Consider the following 18,946-nt stretch of genomic DNA (forward strand, 5'->3'; position numbering starts at 1 on the left):
TAGATTAGGAAAAGGGCCCAATGAATTTTTTTAATTGCTTTAAATCTTATGCATGTTTGCAATTGTGTATCATCCTTTTTTTATGTCTACTCATATAATTTTTTATTCATTTAAATTACTTGGATAAATTATGAGAATTAGTTTATACATACTGGTACTCGCATACCAATTCTTAAAAAAAAAGAATTTTCTAAAAATATATTAGAAATATATATGATCTTTGAGATTTCAATGTAAATCTGACAATACTTAAAAATTTTTAATTTAATACTGGAATTAATTTCAATATAGTTAAACCCAAATCAGTTTTTGAATTGTTTGAATCCCATCACTTATAATTCAACTCTAGAATTATTTGAACCTACAAGTTATGAATACAAGAAAAATCATTATTTTATGAATGAAAAGTTTTAATCTTTATTTAAACAAATTTAATAAAATCTTAATGATTTTCTTAAATTTAGTTCAGTTAAATTATCATTACTTTGCTTCATTTTAGAAAATTTCAAAAATTAATTATTTTTTCAATTATCTGTAACTTAAAGTATCTGTTAGAAACCAAATATATATTATCGTATTGTCTCTTTGTGAGCCATGAAGTCTCTGAGCATTAAGCAAATATATGTTGAGTGTAATTTTGTGCATAACACAAAACAAAAAAGTCCTTTTGTTTAATTAAATGTAGTTATCAAAATATTATTATAGTCTGGGGTGGGTCATAAAATAATATATCCTATATAAAAACTCCTAACAGCCCGTCTGCTCAACCAACCAAAATTAATTTTCAGATTGTCTTATTAAATGGTTTAGACTTGAGATCGTGATCATTCATGAAATTAGAGCTCACACAGTTAAAGAGAACTAATTTGAAAGTTTTCAAATGGCAAAAAACCCATTTTTTTAATCTTAACATAATCGTCACAGTGAAAGTATAAATTTGTCTTGGAATGTTATTTTAACCATGAAAACCAGCATTAGCAGAAATGAAGTGAACAAACAGCAGCATGCAAATCATTATGCTTACTTCTTATATTCTATTACTGTCAGACCACGTTCAATGGAGCTAAAATGCTGACATGTTGAGAATATTTAAAACACTCTTTTACCCATCTTTGCCTAGTGCCACTGTTTTCGTGCAAAAAATATGGTTCTTACTGCATTTTATGTTTCGTTGAATCATGATTTATTGAAAAAAGTATGCAGGTGTTATTTTAAAATTTATCCACTGTAACAGTAACTGTGAGAACTCTATTATTATAAATCATCACTATCTTGAATCCACACTTTTAAGAAATATTTTTTTAAATTTTATTTTGCTTGGTTTAGAGACAATCAGAGTCTTTTCTACAGTTCTTAAGCAGTTAGAAATTCTTTTTAAGTAGTAATTCGAAAATGAATAAACAGGAAAGCAATGAAAGAAAAAGTAAATGTTATTTAATATCACATTTGATTATTACAGTGAAAAGCATGCTCATCAAAAATATTCTGAAATAGTGACAAAAAATTTTTTGCAACAAATTTTAACAATATTGTAGGCTACAAAATAATCTCAAATGAGTGTAAGTGATATATAAAAAGGTTTAAGTTCACTGTTAATAATACAAATTTAATTATTATTTTTAGTAAAATGTCAAAATCTTAGCTGCTTTATATTTAATTGTAAAGATTTAGGTGCCTAACTCAAAACAATTAAACTGGCTGCAAAAATTAGGAAATTATGTAACAATGTTTGAAAAGACATTTTTAAGAGAAAATATATGAAATTTTTTTTATAAAATTAAACTTAAACATATAGCAAGCAAAACTTTATTACATTTTTACAATTAAAATAAATACAAGGCTCTTTATCTGTAAGGCGCTTAGAGTTCTGAGATAGATTAAAATATATATATATAAATGTATCTACACTATGTTATCACAGGTTCTTAACTTCCAATTATAAGCCATTTCTCTTTAACTTCTTCCACTTGTTTTCCAAGCAATGGATCCCGGATGCGAATCTTAACTTCCAATGAACCCCCAATATTCTTTCTGCCTTCCATCAGATTGAAACTATCGTGCACTATGCACTTGGACTCCAAATCAAGTAATTTGACTGAAACAGTCCCGAGCAACTTATCGCTGCGTAAAAAACCACTGCAACATAAAAAAGAACTATAATAGAAACAATAACATGAAATATAACTTATTATTTTATCTACTGAATAAGTTGTAATTTTAAAAAATGCAAAGTATTACCCCTTTTGAAAAACTTCTAATTTTAGCGAGTGCCTCTTGAAAAGACGCAGTTGTGATCTAGACTTTCGATTTATTTCAAACTTGAATGTTTCTTCAAATTCAGGATTGTTTGTATCCTTGATGGTATGAGTTTTTGCTGTTTGCGGTGTTTCCTAAAACAAAAAAATAAAGAACATCTGATCTTAACCTTATTTAAATAATTAATAGGCAATAAAACTTAATTACAACACACAAAAAATATCTGTTTCCTTACAAATTCAATTTCATGTTGTCCAACATTCTTTTATGGTAAAACAGCGATAACTCTAATAGCCCGTACAATATAATAAATAATTGTGTTGAAAGAAGTTCTTGCGATGTGAATAAAATTTTGTTACGTGACAAATTCGTTAAAATGCCAAATATCATTAAATTAAAAAGTGTTTGCATAATGTTATAGCTTACAAAGATAGAAAAAATACTAAAAATAGCTTTGCTAAATTTTGATATTCAACTAAAATTTCACGATTCAAATTTTTTTTGTAAATTTAATTTTCTATTTAAATTTCTTTTTACCAATTACTGCTGACCTAATAGGAAAAAAATCAACAGTGTTCTCGAACAGCTATAAATGTTTTAAGAAAGCTGATAAAAAAATACATTTAATATTTAGGTTTAATTTCAATTCCCATATACATCGAAATGGTGTAACTTTTTGTCAAAGGAAAGTACAAAAATTTTTTAATTCTTATCAAAACTGTTAAAAGGGATTTCTGAACAAAAAATAATAGAAAAAAATGTTTAGCTATTTTTTTCTTATGCATTTGCATTTTACTTCTAAAAATCTTGACTGTGTACTTTTTTAGTTTTTGGAGAACTTTTTTTAAGAACGTTTTGTTCTCATATTTTGTGATAGCCCCATTAGAAGGGGAAAACAATTTTAAGTGCACCATGATGTAAATATTAAGTTCAGTTTATATTTAAACTGTATTTCTAAAATTATAATATAATTAAAATGAAATTGAAATTTTAAAATGTATTTCTATTTAATTCATCTCAGTTTTTTTTTATACCAGTATTTAAATTAGTAGACCATAAATAAATAACAGATTTATTTAAAAAAAAAAAACTTTTTATGAAAGTTAGATTAAGAAATTTAGTTTTGTTTTTCTTTTAATTACTAGATAGTATTATTTATCTATGTTTTAAGTTGTTGTATTGTACTTTACAGTTGTGTCAAGAGACTAGTTTTTATAGTTGGTTAACAACTGAAAATTATTCAATAAGCTACCAACATGGATAGAAATAACAGCTTAATTATTGCTCTGAGGTGTATTTAGGCTATGGCTTGTTATATTTAAGGCTAATAAGGTAAGTATTGTCAGGATAATTAAGTTGGGAACCCTAGCTTCAAGAATTTGACCCATATGAAACTGTAACCTTATTTGGAAACAGCTATTTTGAAAAGTTTAATAAATTTTGCAACTCACATTCTATGGTTAAAAAAACGTTTGAAAGTTGCATAATAATTTTTAGAGTGCAAGAGGGAAATAATTATTCTTGACAAATAAAGCTTTTTGATTGTAAAGACAGAGAAAAGTTAAATCAAGTTTTTTTTTCAGTTTCTAATGTGTTGACTTCTATGTTTTAGAATTATTTTAAACAATAACTCATAACTGAAGAGAATATCAAGCTAGTACAATTCATACACAGACCTATCAATACACATACATTTACAGATCTTATACTATTTACTTCAATTTTATTGGGCCTATTCACAAACATTGAAAAATCATGGCAACAAAATAAATAAAAAAATATATAATGATAATATAAAACAAATGCAATACATAAAGTCAATTATTTCTATAATTTATCAAAACATTTTAAAAATATATAATATAAATTTATACTAACATTTGGTATAGGGAATTCTACCCTGACAAAAGAATCAAGTTCATCCTGTTTTCCTGTTTAAATTAATAAAAAATTTATTTATAAATAATACTAAGAAATATTATAAAAAATTTCAGTTTATTTAAATTAGTATTACCAGGTAAGTTAATCCCTCTTGCAACGGTTACTTCAAGTTCATTGTCAGCTAGTTCTGTGTTGCAGCTAAATAAATAATTTAAAAGTAGCAATATAATTTTTAATAGTTGCACAGTGAGCAAAAAAAAAAAACACACTGGAATAATTTTTGACCTAATGACTGAATTTTCACATACTAGGACTCAATCTTAATTTTTTGAGATCTTAACCATGATATGGTCCCATAGTTTGATCAGGACTGTGGTTTTTCTCCATGCCTTGATAATTTTTTCAGCAAATTGAAAATTCTTTGCACACAATTATAAAATTCATTTATCCAAAGATAATTCTATATAAAAAAGGGACGTTAATATTAAAGGGCCCAAACTTTTAACTAATTTCCTGATCAAACTATAGCATTCCCACAATAGCCCATTGTGAGTCATTGAGTTTGAGGTTCCGCAATTTCCTGATCAAAAGCATGATTTTGGAAATGTGTTCAGCATTGCACACAGGTTGCTTTTTCTTCCAAGCCAAGCTGGTACCTATCAACCCGAAGCTAGGTGGGCTTCAAACCACAACCGGGGATCAAACCCCAGTTCTTTACAGTGACAGTTCAGTGCCTCAACTACTGAGTCTGACCAAACTATTACATCTAAATTTTCCAGATTATTTGGTAATTCCATTCTATACTTTGAGGGTTGAGAATTTGGATCCGTAGAAAAAAGGTATGTTTATACAGAGAAAGCACATTTTTGTGCCTGAGATTTTTACTTTGAATATCCTTTGTAGAAATTAATTAGCATATTTAAGGTTAAGCTCTCAAAAAGATTGAGTTTTAGTATATGAAAATTCGATAAGATTAAAAGTTAATCAGCGTATTTGCTTTTTTTGTGCACTATATGTCAAAAGAGAAGTATGTATTTTTTAAAGAAAAATCCAGTGATGAAAAAACTCATTGCAAAAGTTAAAAAATGAGAAATAAAATTTTATAATGTTTGTACAAGCAATGTCTAGATGAAATTATTCAAACTGGTTAAAAATCATGAATTTCTAATAGTCCTATGTAACCCAAAGTCTAAGTTTTATTTTTTTTGAAATTTTTTTTATTATTGCACTGCATATTTATTGCAGTTTATTAACATCTATAAGGACGAGCCCTATTGCAATAATATTCAAAACATACTTCTTTATTTTTAAACTTATATTTTAAAACAATCTCCTACTTTTACCACGGAAATCGATAGTATGCTTTCATATAAATAAACGCAGAACAAATTATTCTGTTTTACTGAATATCAAAATATACCTATCTTAATATCTACTTTTTTAACTTGAAATTGGCAATACTAAATAAAAACAGCAAACATCAACTAGTTTTCATAAGTAACATAAATCATATTTTGAAAGTAATCATTTGTCAGAAGTGAAAAATAACTAACTGAACTCGAAGCATAAAAATGAAATTTTCTTTGAAATAAGAATTGTCAGCTAATAAAGTTAAAACAAAATTTAAAAAAAAGAGTACGAACAATGCCATTTTGCTGCATAATCTTTTCAGTACTATAATAAAGCACCTTCTTCAGAGTCAAATTTCATGTCCTGCTACTGAAGAAAGTGGTTCCTTATAGAATTTAAATAATCATATGTCTGCTTATGAAGCATTATTTTTGCTGTTTTCAAGTTTGTTTTAATTTAATTAATATTGTACTATTTTAAAACTGAATAGTGCAGTCAAAACAAATTGTGTTTTTTTTTTAAAGAAAAACCATTTAAAATGCATATATTTGAGAAACATCTTATTATCAAAAAAGTTAAATTGGGAATCAGTAAGTATTAATTATGGAGGGACCTTGCAGCGATAGTTAACAGATAATAACTATGTATTAACTAAAGTGGATACTGAGTATTAAAGTTTTACTAAGGTTCAAATAACACTGTTTCATTGCATTAATTTTTTTGAGCAAATACATTTATCAGCAGCTTCTACAGAGGCTAAAATTAGACTCAGATAAATGATTATCCCTACTTTTTAAAACAATAATGCATCAAACTTACACAACCATGGAAAAGAGACGTGTTTCATAATGAAACTTTGGTACAGATTGATTAGTCTTTTTTAAATGCTGTACTACAGATAAGTCTTTCTTTGATTCTAAGGCCAATTTTTCAAATTTTGATGCCGAGGTCACATCGCCAAGATGTAAAAAGAATTCTTTATTTCGCCTACAAATCTGAAATACAGAAAAAATATTTCTTTTAAAATTTTATAATTGCAATGAAATTCTCTTAAAAACACAAGCAAATTCTTATTGCCGATAGGATTGTAATGAAATAGGATAATTTAACTTCAACAATTCCATATACAAGATATTTACCTTTCAGACCAAAAACCTTCTAGGGGAGGTAGGGCACATTATAAGGATTATGAACAGCACAGGAACCCATGATCAGAAATGTCCTTGTATGCTTCTAGGGGCACTTCCCTATTATGAACTGTTTTTACGTGGTACTTTTATTTATCTGAATTACCTTAATTTCAAGTTGATTTTATGCTTTCTAATAATAATTATTGGCAAAAATCCCATTCAAATAGATGTAGAAGTAGCTATTTTATACTGATTCAATGATTTCAGGACCTTGTCAAACTAGTTGCTAAGTCATCAAATTATGATTAAAAATCTAATACCAAACCAATTTGAATGCCATTTTCAACAAAAATGATTAGAAAACATAAAATTAACATGAAATTAAGATAAATAATATAATCTGTTTAAAGGTACATATAGAAACAGTTGATCAGAGGGAAGCATCCAAAGTGGTGTACAATGACTTTTCATGGATTCCAATGCAATTATTTATCCTTATTATATGCCCTATCTCCCCTAAAAGTTTGTCCACAAGGAAGTGCAACAATTTGACACAGAAAATATTGAAAAATAGTAAAAATTTAAATGACTTTTTCATATTCATATAATTTTATATTATTTGAAATAATTTCAATGTGTGTCAAGTGAATGGCATGTGACAAGTCAATGACATGTTAAGTTTGACATAATCCTCTGATACTTCATATACACCCAACATCTTAAAAATGATTAAATCTAAAGAATAAATCATAATAAATAAATTTAATACCTCCAACTGGTTAGTTAAATCTTTTATGAGAGTTTCAAACAATTCTTCCAGGCTAAGATCACTTGTATTATTTTCTTCGCAGTCCAAAGCATCAACAATGACAAAATCTGATGACTCAAGTTGAGGAGGAGTAGGAATCTTCAAATATAACAATTTATTTTTTCAGCAAAAAAAAAAGATTAATATATAATATATATTATCAATAAAGCATAACTAAAATCTACTCAAAAGGTTTTCAACAGCATATGTACACATGGAATAACTTTACATTTTAATTCAAAAGTCTTATTATAGAAAAAACTTGTTTTGATTAAGAAAACCAAAGAAGACTGCGCAATATTTGTATTGTTTAAAACTCGAACTACTAAAAATTTAAAAAGTTAAAAAATGCTCGAATGTTGAAAGGAAATTGATTTAAGATAGTTAACAAGAACAAAATTCGTACTAAAAATCTGCTTGCTTAGGATGCCATTTGCGAAGAAATTCAATGAACCAAAACATATACATTTATCGTTTCTTTTGCTTTAAATTTTCTATTTCAATTTTTTTTTTTGGCTTTAAATCCAAGTAAAAAAATTTTTTTTAACATTATTTTTTCTTTTTTATGAACTGCAAATGAATTCACTGATATTGCAATCTAATTTTTGCTTTTCTTACACTAGGGACAATCTTTGACGCCCCCAGTGGGTGAGAGATAGTGCTTCGCACTCAATTTTATTAATAACAGTAGATGAACTATAGGAATTTATGATTTTTTTGATAAACAATGACGTGCAAAATTTCTTATGTATTAACATGCTCTTTTAAACTGAATTTTACTACACATTTGGTTTGGCTTATATAGATCATATCTGATATGAACAAGTTTTTACTTCAATAAGTTATTTATTTCCTTCTGCTAATTTGTAATGTTTTTCATTTCCATTATTCTGTATGTTTTTGTATGCTGAAAATAAAGCTCCAATGTAACATTGCAACTTGTAAGCTCTACTTAATTATTGTAATAATATTTGTGCGTTTTAATGTTGGCATTTATCATTTACAAAAATTCATATAAAAATGAAATCCTAATATACCAATTCTAGCATTTAATAGATAAAAAATACAACTAATGCAATCTATAAATCAATCACAGTTATGTTTAAAAAGAACATTTTTCCAACTATGGAAAACATTTTTTTACGAAATTATTGTTCAAAATCATTACCTGTGTTGTATCAATTGGTAAACCCATTTTAACAGCTTCAATCATACTATCAAAGCCCTATTTAAAAAAAAAAAACGATTTATTATAATTCATGGAATCAATGAAAGCGAACAAAATTATATAGAATTATAACACAAATAAAATTTTAAGGGAAGAAAATTCACCAACTTTAATATAATTAAAATTTAATAATTCTAGAAACATTTAATCCAGATAATAATTGTATGGCAATGATGAAGAAGATTGTCTCTTTATTTCTCTACCTTCATTAGACATTTAGACACTGAGGAAGGTTCTTGTTAATAGAACTGAAACTATAGTTGGTCAATTTATCATTATTTTCATTTGTGTTTTATTCATGTTGTCTTTTTGCTTTAATCTACATAGCACAAAACTTTCTTTTGTTGCACAGTATCATTACATCTAATACTTGTATACATTGCTCCTTGGCTCCCCAAAAACAAAATACCATCACTTAATATTCCTCTTTAAAATTCCACAATATTTTAGAATTGATATTCTTATGGCTTTGAATTAAATATACCTTGGCAATGTGTGATTCATAATTTACTTTAATGTAAGTCAAGATTAATAAATCACTTTAATTAGAATCATTATGTGTGCTTCAGCTTAATTTGAATACTGATGTGTGATTCATAAATCATTTTAATGTGAATTGCGATATGTGATTCATCAATCATGTGATGTATCATGGAGAATAAAATCACAAATCAGTAGTATTAAACTTAACCTATGAGAAGTAATAACACCAACGATAACAACGGTTTAAACACCAACGATACAAAAATTAATTACCACTATTAATAGAATTAAAAGAACTAATTGTTGAGTATTGTAGACAAGAAAATGAAAATGTCGAAATAAAGTTAACACACCAAATAAATTTAAAATTTGAAGAAACAATGCATATAAAAAAAAAATGAAATGAAACTTGTGTACAAAAAGTTAAATTATTAACAAGAAATTCTAACAATAATAAACTTCAGTCAATGAACCAAAGCATGAATAAGTGAAGAGACATATAGCTTGAAAAGAAAATTTACTTCTTTCTTTCACCCTTATATTTTATTTATCTTTATCGATCAAAAAAGCTCATAAAAATCAAATTTCCCTCAAAATTTCTAAAGAATTTCTAATTCAAAAACACTAAAAATTGCACCAGTCCTTGATTGCTTTGGCACATAAAAAGAAAAAAAAAGACTGGAATTTTGGTTCTTTATCAGTACACAATTACTTTGGCAATATATAGCCAAAATGTGAATTTGCGTTAATGAACTTAATAACTATTTAGTATGATATTTTTTTTTAAAAATATTTATTTTCAAAATATATAAGAATGTAAATCAACACATGTAAATCTGGAAGTTATAATTAAAAATTTTCATTTGGCTTTCAATGCTAAAACAAATTAAAGCATAGATTAATAAATAAATAACATTATAATTAACCTTCATCATTTTCAGGTATTCTTTTGCTTGTTGAATATTGCCTTCTTGCTTTGAAGAAATAGCAGCTTCCCTGAACAATTTTTGTCTTTCTAACAGAAATTCTAACTGCTTTTCACCAGTAAATGTTGTTGTTCTTTGAACTGTAAAAAAAATCAATGAAAAGTAATAAGTTTCTGAAAATATTATTAATTCTAATGCCAGTTGCCAATCTAGCAAGCCTACTTGGTGAAACCAAGTGTCTTTAAGGCAGAGGGTGCGTTTCTTGTTTTTCAGTGGTGCAATCTATGACCAAGAATACTATTTTAGTCACACACATGTGACAACCCGCTTATAAGTGGGCCCCATTCATTCAATCACAAATCGTAATTTTGACCTGAACAGGAGAACGATCAATCTCCAATTCAGTTCCCCCAGAGGTATGATTTGTATTGAGAACAGAGAGGACTTAGTGACCCGACAAATGTAAGGTGCATCAGTCACCATTTACTACATGGGAATCTTCGGCCGTCAGAGATTGAACTCACGGCTACTTGAACATGGGCTCAACGTCTTCAAGAACTTAATAATATTTATAATGATATGTTTCGAATTTTTTTTAAACTATTGTTTTCAAAATATATAAGAATATAAATCATAATTAGATCTGGAAGATATAATCAAAATTTTTAGTTGGCATTAAATGTTAAAACAAATTAGTGCACATATTAATAAAAAAATTTACATTATAATTAAACTTCATCATTTTCAGGTATTATTTTGCTTATTGAATACTGCCTTCTTATTTGAAACAATAACAATCTTTGTCAAAATAACAAAATCCCTAAAGAATCTTTGTCTTTCTACTGTAAAAAAATCAATGTAGAGTAGTAATAAGTTTTTGAAAATGATGTTGTTTCTAATGCCACTTGCCAATCCAGCAAGCATATTTGGTGAAACCAAACATATTTAAGGCAGAAGATGTGTATCTTGTTTTTCAGCGGTGCCATCTATTGCCAAGAAAATTACCACAGCCACACACGTCACAATCCGTTTATAAAGCGGACCTATTCATTCAGCCACAGATCATAATTTTGACTTGAACCAAAGAACGATCAATCTCCAATTCAGTAAACCTAGAGATATTTCTTATGGGAATATGGAGGACTTTGTCACCAGACAAATTTAACTTGCACCAATCACCATTTACTACACGGAAATCCTTGGCCAGTGGATATCGAACTCATGACCTTTTGGATATGGGCACAACGTCTTACCAACCAGGCTATCCCTGCCTCAGTTTTTTCAAATATATATAATTAATATTGCCTAAATCTATTTATTAAAACTCTTAGGATGTTGCATTTTTTTCCGCCTATATAATAAATACATAGTTAAAAAGGTAAGCTACTTTGTATGAGCAAATTCTAAAAATAAAATTAATGCTGTCCTGTCAACTTAGTAATGGATGAAGAAATATCCCACTGAAATGTTACAACTAAATATATTATACCTTTCTAGATAAAGCCTTTGTTGTCTTTGTTATTTACATATGAAAATGAAAACATGGTAGGAAAAAAAAACAGATAAATTATTAGACTCATAATCGTGAGTTTATGAAATATGAAGATGCTGATCAAGGATTCATTTTGCAGCAATTCCTGAGAATTTGGTCTTTCTTGTTATCTAAGTATTTTATTATGAACTTTGACTCTGCTACAGTTAAATTTTTATAATGTTATTAAATAAATTTGACTGTGTGACTACAAACGTTGAAACTAATGAGTTAAAATGCTATTTATTTTAATGCTGCTAAAGTAGAACTTATCAATATTTTGAATATTTCACACTTAAAATTTGATATGAAAAATATATTTCTTCATTTACTTTGTTGTACATGTGTTGACAATGAATAAAATTATGCTGGTTCATGTATTCTCAAAAAAAAAAAATATAGAACATGAACACTTTATATTCTTATATGAACTTAATATGAACAAATAATCTATGCGTTCATAATTTGATTCAAATGTGCAGATAATTAATTAAAAAGCTGCTTATTATATTGCAGCCTTAGTGAATATTACACATATTACACCTTAAATGTTTTTGTTCTTCTTATCACTCATGGATATGTCAGACAAGCATAAACTTCAATCCCTTATTTATTTGTAACGGATATTCTTCTTCTGTTAAACCCATCCACTCATCCTGAAGGCAAGCAAGCTATAAACAAATTGCAGCAAACAGCTCCAAAAATGTCCTTCAGTCATCATCATCTTTTGTTAGTAAATTTATTTAATCTACTTTTGAGAAATACATCATCAATCACATCATTTTGAGAAATAAATCAATTGCAAATTACAAACTATCTTAGTTACATAATAGATCACTGTAAATATCTTATGCAATATCAACTGCAACATGAAACTGAACATTCTATAAGTACACGCAATTGCAGGAAAATAAACGTAATGACATTAAAATACGATATCGGTATGCTCAACAAAGAAATGTTGAAGAATCAAGATGTTTTAATAAAAATTCGTATTTTGGTTAGTCTTTATCAGACAATGTACCTCCATTTCTAGATGTTACAATCAGTAATGAATGTATAAACTCAGTTGCTTGCTTATTTTGTTTCCTGCAGAGCATGACAGAACGAAGTTCAACTGTGGTCATTACAAAAAAGTAGACTTCGCCAGTATTGAATACTCAGATATATTGATACTCAGAGAATATTGAAAGAACTTTTACTTGAAATTCATTCTGATGTGATTATTTTTTCACAGTTGATCCAACACTACTACATTTGCAACCTCAGCTTTTTCTGTGATAGATGAAAAAAAATCTTTTTTAAGGGTATCACTTGCATCACTTTTAAAAGTGATGGCAATGTCTGGAGAACAACAAGCGTGATACCAACTAATAAACAACAGCACAGATTTGCCTATTGTCAAATAGAATTTCTGATAAATCTGTTGGGTCTGTTCTATGTTATTATGGAGTGGAACTGCGCTATTATGAATAATGATTCTCAAAAAAACCATGAATGGTCTCATGATCTCATAGAACAGTTCTGAGAATACTTCAGATGTTGTTAGACTTGGAAAGATTAGATTCATATGCTGTTAGACTTCCTAGCATACTTTCAGGTCCTAGATCAATGCAATAGCATTCTCAAAACACAATGGTGTTGTCAAGAAAAATGGGAAAAGCTGATTTATTCATAACCTTTGCTGTAAATCCTCAATGGACAAAATTTTAAGATTTTTTGCATAGTCAAGGGATTGATATTAATGCAAATGTTGTTCTTCATATAGTTGATATGACATTTCACTGCCAAATGGTAGTAAACCATATCAACCATAAAATAAAATTGTTAAAAGAAATTGCCTCAGAGAAAGTGCTTGGAAAAATGTTTGGTAATATGTGTAATTGAAAGGTTCCACAGGTAAAAGGAAAAAGGAGTTAGTAGAAAATTCCATTGTAATGCTATCACAAATTGAAGATATATTTGGAACATAAGCTTCTGATGCATCATAATCAAGTTCTATTGTTTTGCAAAGAAAATGTTGGTAGAAATAATTAATACAAGTTATTATAAAGCAACCATATGTGACAGAGATGACACTAAATAGGATTTATGCTTAATTTTCAACCTGAATAATCAGTAAAAGTCAATGTTGCAGGTTTGTCGGAGGTACTTAAACCTAAGTTCGAAACTGTAGTAACTCTTATTAGAAACCCTGGTGTTGTTGAGGGTTATACAATTAAACAAAATTAATTAAGCAAAAATTCTTTTTTTGTGTGTGAATGGCAGGTGATACTTTTGTAGTTATATCAAGAATCACTCTATATAGAAGAGATAGTAAAAACTTGTTTGTACTTATGGTTTGTTTTACACTGAACACAATTACTTGTTCAATTAGCTTTAGTCAAGACCTTTAATAAGTAACAGGGTAAATTTTTTTAACAAAATTGGTTATTATATAGATCAGAACAAACCAATCATTAAACATGGTCAATTACGCATTGCCCTTTCAAGCTGCCCCACTTAAAATAGTATAGAAGTTCAAATCACTGCTACTAAAATAAGTTTATAAATCAAATAAGTTAAAATGAAAAAAATAAGTATAGCAGACATGAAAATTTTACTAAAAGTCACTCTTAATTTTCTGAACAACTTTTCATACACTTTTTCTATTTAATCAGCAAGAAAATTTCAAGAAATAAGCAAAGAATAAATATAAGAAAATGAGTAAAATAATAATTCTCATTTGTACACTAGTTTAGAGGCCATTGATTATTGCAATTGATAACTGTTACTATCAATTTATCAACTAAAATATTAAGAACATTGAAAGAAGACCATACCTTTTGGCTTTCGTACAGGAACTTGCGGAGCAGTAGCTTTTTTAGTTGGAACAACCGGATTAGGGGCAGCACTTGCTTTAGCTGCTGGAGTCGATTTTGGTTCTTTAGGCTTGTCTTCAGTAGATGGGGTACTTGCACTATTGCCTTCAACAGGAAATGGACCAAAACCTAAAATTTAAGACAATATGATAATTTGTTTACATATTTATACACCAAACAGTTTAAATTTCATTTCTCAAACTTTTATTAAATAACTTGGGATGCTACAAAGAACCAGATTTAAAAAAATAGAATTAAAAAAATTTTTTTAAATCATATGGTTAATAGATGAATGGTATTTTCTTAATGACAAATTTGAATCACATTTAATTTTCTTAATATAAGTAAAGGGTCCCTAGATTCAAACTTTTTTTAAAATCTTGTCTCGAATTATTATTGAATTTCATAAAACAAATCTAGAGTGCTGAAAATTTAAACAGTATAAAATAAGACTACAATATAAAATCTAAAATACTTTATACAATTAGTAGATGGTCCTTAATATGGGACAAACTCCCACGATTATAATATCACTATTAATTTTAATTTTTATCCCATCAAATAAGAACAAAAATTTTGAAATATTGAAGCTATGTCTTAGTTGACTGCTAACCCCTACAATTTCGTTCCAGCGAGCTTCTCATTCTTTTTTCTCAAGTTTTAGATTATACCCCAATTATTATATCTTGTTATTTTTCATACTTTATTTTAATTATATTAAAGACTACATCCTTTGTTGTTTATAGCTCCCCAATCCTTGGAGCTTAACAATTTATTTCTCAACATAAATTAGAAATTTAAATAAAGTAAGATATGTTATACACAATATCGTTTTTTGTTTTTGAAATAAAATAAGAGAAAATGAATTTTCCTAAATATACCGAATGGCCAAGCAAAATTTGCAGAATAGTAAAATTGCTTGGGAGGTCACAAGGATATCCTGTGACCTCCAATTTTGGTGTCCCTGATGATAATGAATATTTATTGGTTTCCACAAAATACAAAATTTTCTTAAAAAATGGAACCTATGTACTATTATTATTCGTCTACTATAATTTTGTTTTATTTCAATGAATAAATTTCTCATTTGCTTGTGCATACGCTCTGTGCTGTAATGAAATAATAAATATGATAAAAAGCAAGTTTGAAGTTTAATTTCATAAGATTAATGGGGAATGCTATAATAACTAATTGTAACTCTTTTTTGTAACTGAACACATAATAAAAAAAAACTCATAACCAATCTTTCATTTTTTATAATTTATATAGCCTTAACCTAAAAATAATGTTATTATATAAAATTGATTATTTTCTATCAAAATCAGATCCTTAATATATTTAAATGAACTATTTTATTAATAAAATTCAATGAAGAACGTGTATCCCTTCAGGTTCAACAGGAAATACCATGTTGGAGTTCAGCTCTATTTTCTTTCTTTAATTTTGAACATTACAGTGAATATTTATCTCTCAACACACTACGTAATTTTTCATTTATTTGCTTTCAAAGATAAATGCTGCTTATTTTTTAGCATACAGAATAAGGATTTCAAAAACAATTTAAATTATTTCGATCACTTGAAAACTTTTTGCATTTATGGCTCCAAAATAACATTTTTATTTAACATTACACAATTTCATGCTTGGGTTATTTAAATTTTGCTTGTATAAATATATGCATATAATTCTTTTTGTTTTGTATGTTAACTACAATATAGTACAAAATAAACTATTTCATAAGGCAAAATTCATAGAGCATTACCTGGAGGACAAGGAAGATCATCATAATCTACTTTTCGTCCAGCTTTGTAGTTTTTAATAGCAGTTTCATAAGACTGTAATTGATAGAAATAATTGATATGCAATTCAGAAAAATAACTTAAATATTTACAAGAATTTAAACATAGAAAACAATTCACTTGGCATAAAATAAAACAAAAATTTGAAACTTTTCTAGAATACATACTTATAAGACTAAGAATGTCTTAAGATGTCCTAGGATTAGGGTCAGTGAATATTTATATCGCAGTTAAAAATAAATAGTATTATATAAATCGGCTATAAAAATGATAAAAACAATATATTCATGGGGCTTTTCATCTCTAAATTGTCTGCATTATTTTCATTACAATACTTACAGAAATGGTTTGACTCTCTCTATACAACAAATATAAAGGGAAAAAAAACATCTCACCTATCATGTTTATTTATTAAAATGTAAAATGCATTAGAAATTCATGAACTTGTAGCAATGCTTCACAAAACAACCTAGTCTTTTGAGGCTTGTGATCAACTTTACTTGAGTAACATAACACACTACAGGGTAGACTGGCAGTTACAATGTAAAATCATTAAAATTGTTATATTTTCTCTTTAATTACCTACTGATCCTCTTCGTGTCAAGTAGCACATAAGACACTCTCTTTAATAAAAAGTGACCTAGATATGTTCTCAATTAGAGCACTCAGACTATAGAAACATGTAACTCTCGCATACAAGTATAAATAGCAGCGGCACAAGTGTAACAGCTATACTCATATTCTTTTAAGTCACTGTTAGATCAACTAAGCCATATTCATAGTTCAGATATAACTTGATAAATTACAACTCAATTATAGGGCAATTTTCCAACATTAAAGCACAGAAATAAATTGGCAACAATCATATGTTGTCTCAAAAGGCCAACAGCCTTCCACTCGGATTACTCATTCTATTCGCTGGAGTAAGAGTATTGTCGAAATGCTTCATAAAGAAACCTAATTTTTCGAGACCAGGTAACCAATTTTAGTTAAATAACAGGAAGCATTGCTCAGAAAATAAGTTATATTTTAAGTTTTGTCCTGAATTTTGCTACAGACTCTTCGCAATAATGCGGAAGAAAAATTGCAGGAAAATAACAAAACAGGGTAAGAGAAACTAAATTTCAATTACTTTTACAATTCTATCCAAACGCCGAACTTTACCACTATTTCCTTCAGACTGAGCTGCTTCTTTAGTAGATTTATATTTTTCTAAGCGTTGTTGAAGACATTCCAATATTGAAGATGGAGCAGGAGGAGCAGAAAATATGGCAGGTTGTTCCTCATCTATTTATAACAAAAAGAATATTAGTTATAAACTGTATTAAATATGGTTTGACAAGCAAAGAAATATAAAGATGTCATTATTGCAAATCTTCATTGACCAAAGTCAGAATTGGTTATAGATTAGTCAAAACTACATAAAAATCTAATTAATGAAAACATAGAGGGACAACAAGGAGAGAAAAAGTTTTACATTTATTTTAATTAATCTAAAAAATTCAAACTACAATAAATAATAACAGCTTGGATGTTTGCTAAAAACACATTCAAAATGTTTAAAAAAGGGTCCTATTGGTGGCGATATAGAGTGTCAAACGTGTCACAAATTTTTTGGCAATAGACCACAGGTCTTCCAGCAACAATCTGTGTCAGATAGCTTAAGTAACTCAACATTATTGAAGTGTCTAGCACACACACTCATCTGAAAAACTGACCATATGTTGTTCATGGGATTAAGTACCATTAACTTGAGGATGTTCAGTCTATATGCTTCTTGACTGATTTTGGCCCCCTGGTCTATGAAAATGAGGAGTATTTTAAAACTGTTTAAACTCTGTTCCAAATTATGATCATCTATGTATTTTGGAGGTGCTTAATAGAGGCAGAGGTACTAAAAGTATCAGCCCAATCAGATCCTGTCATATTTGTAGTAATGTGCCTGTTTCATGGTGAATACCTTCTTGTCTTAAAAGAGGATTTACTTCCATTTCTGAATTTAAGCCAGACAATTAAACAAAAGCATCTTTGGAATCGCACATGCTTGTCCTTCTTTGTAAGGAGCTGAACTTTTTGTGGTTTGAGCTCCCTTTTCCTCACCAATTCATGATTTACTGCAGTCTCACGTGATGTGTCCCATGGGGACTCGTAAATTTTCTTTCACTAGCTTTTTGATGATTTTGCAGTTCTGAGAAATATTGAGAGTACTTTCTTTAATGTCCAGAATGTTCATGTTTGTGGTCAAGCAATTTGAAACCCTTTTAACAGTTCAGAGAGGTACAATGGAAATCAATTGATTTCACACTGATTTTTTTCTTGAGGAAAAAGCACCAGAATAGCAGAACGTTTGTTAAGAATTCTAAAGAGCAAGTGAACAACATCAAATAAAAAAAATACTAATATAAAAAAGTGTACAGACTTTAATAAAGTAAAAATTTTTTTACTGGACTCAAAGAAAAAATTGTTTTAGGGTGCAGTTTAGTTTAACTCCTTTATTTGTTGTCGTGTATACATTCAACATTTGAGGTTCACTCAAAATTTTTTCCAGTGATAAGGAACTGAAGCAGAAATTTTTAAAACAAATAGAATTTATATAAAACTAAGAACATATGTGTACATAACCCTCTATATAGCTGTTTAAATTATTCTTATGTATTAGTGGAAATTCTTATTTTAAATTCTAATTCATTAAA

At 28.1% G+C, this 18,946-nt stretch overlaps 1 protein-coding gene across 6 annotated transcripts in view; it reads right to left on the bottom strand.

Annotated features, from left to right (window-relative positions):
- Window positions 1-1,412: 1,412 nt before the first annotated feature.
- The window catches only part of LOC107446605 (lethal (2) giant discs 1), a 38,049-nt gene continuing 20,515 nt past the window's right edge, over window positions 1,413-18,946 (bottom strand). For 3 of the 6 annotated variants that reach the window (XM_071188282.1, XM_016061292.3, XM_071188283.1), the window contains exons 10-20: window positions 17,386-17,540; window positions 16,217-16,289; window positions 14,416-14,583; window positions 10,063-10,202; window positions 8,594-8,650; window positions 7,387-7,524; window positions 6,307-6,482; window positions 4,271-4,335; window positions 4,135-4,187; window positions 2,239-2,390; window positions 1,413-2,136 (exon numbers count right to left, since the gene is read on the bottom strand). In XM_071188282.1, coding sequence (XP_071044383.1) covers window positions 1,926-2,136; window positions 2,239-2,390; window positions 4,135-4,187; window positions 4,271-4,335; window positions 6,307-6,482; window positions 7,387-7,524; window positions 8,594-8,650; window positions 10,063-10,202; window positions 14,416-14,583; window positions 16,217-16,289; window positions 17,386-17,540 — 1,388 coding nt within the window. In that variant the 3' untranslated portion in view covers window positions 1,413-1,925. Of the gene's footprint in view, window positions 2,155-2,238; window positions 2,391-4,134; window positions 4,188-4,270; window positions 4,336-6,306; window positions 6,483-7,386; window positions 7,525-8,593; window positions 8,651-10,062; window positions 10,203-14,415; window positions 14,584-16,216; window positions 16,290-17,385; window positions 17,541-18,946 lie in introns of all 6 variants that reach the window. The other 3 variants (XM_016061291.3, XM_043055270.2, XM_016061289.3) reach the window with 2 other exon arrangements.

The sequence above is a fragment of the Parasteatoda tepidariorum genome, chromosome X2 (genome assembly GCF_043381705.1).
Source record: "Parasteatoda tepidariorum isolate YZ-2023 chromosome X2, CAS_Ptep_4.0, whole genome shotgun sequence".
In the NCBI taxonomy this organism is placed as follows: Eukaryota; Metazoa; Arthropoda; class Arachnida; order Araneae; family Theridiidae; genus Parasteatoda; species Parasteatoda tepidariorum.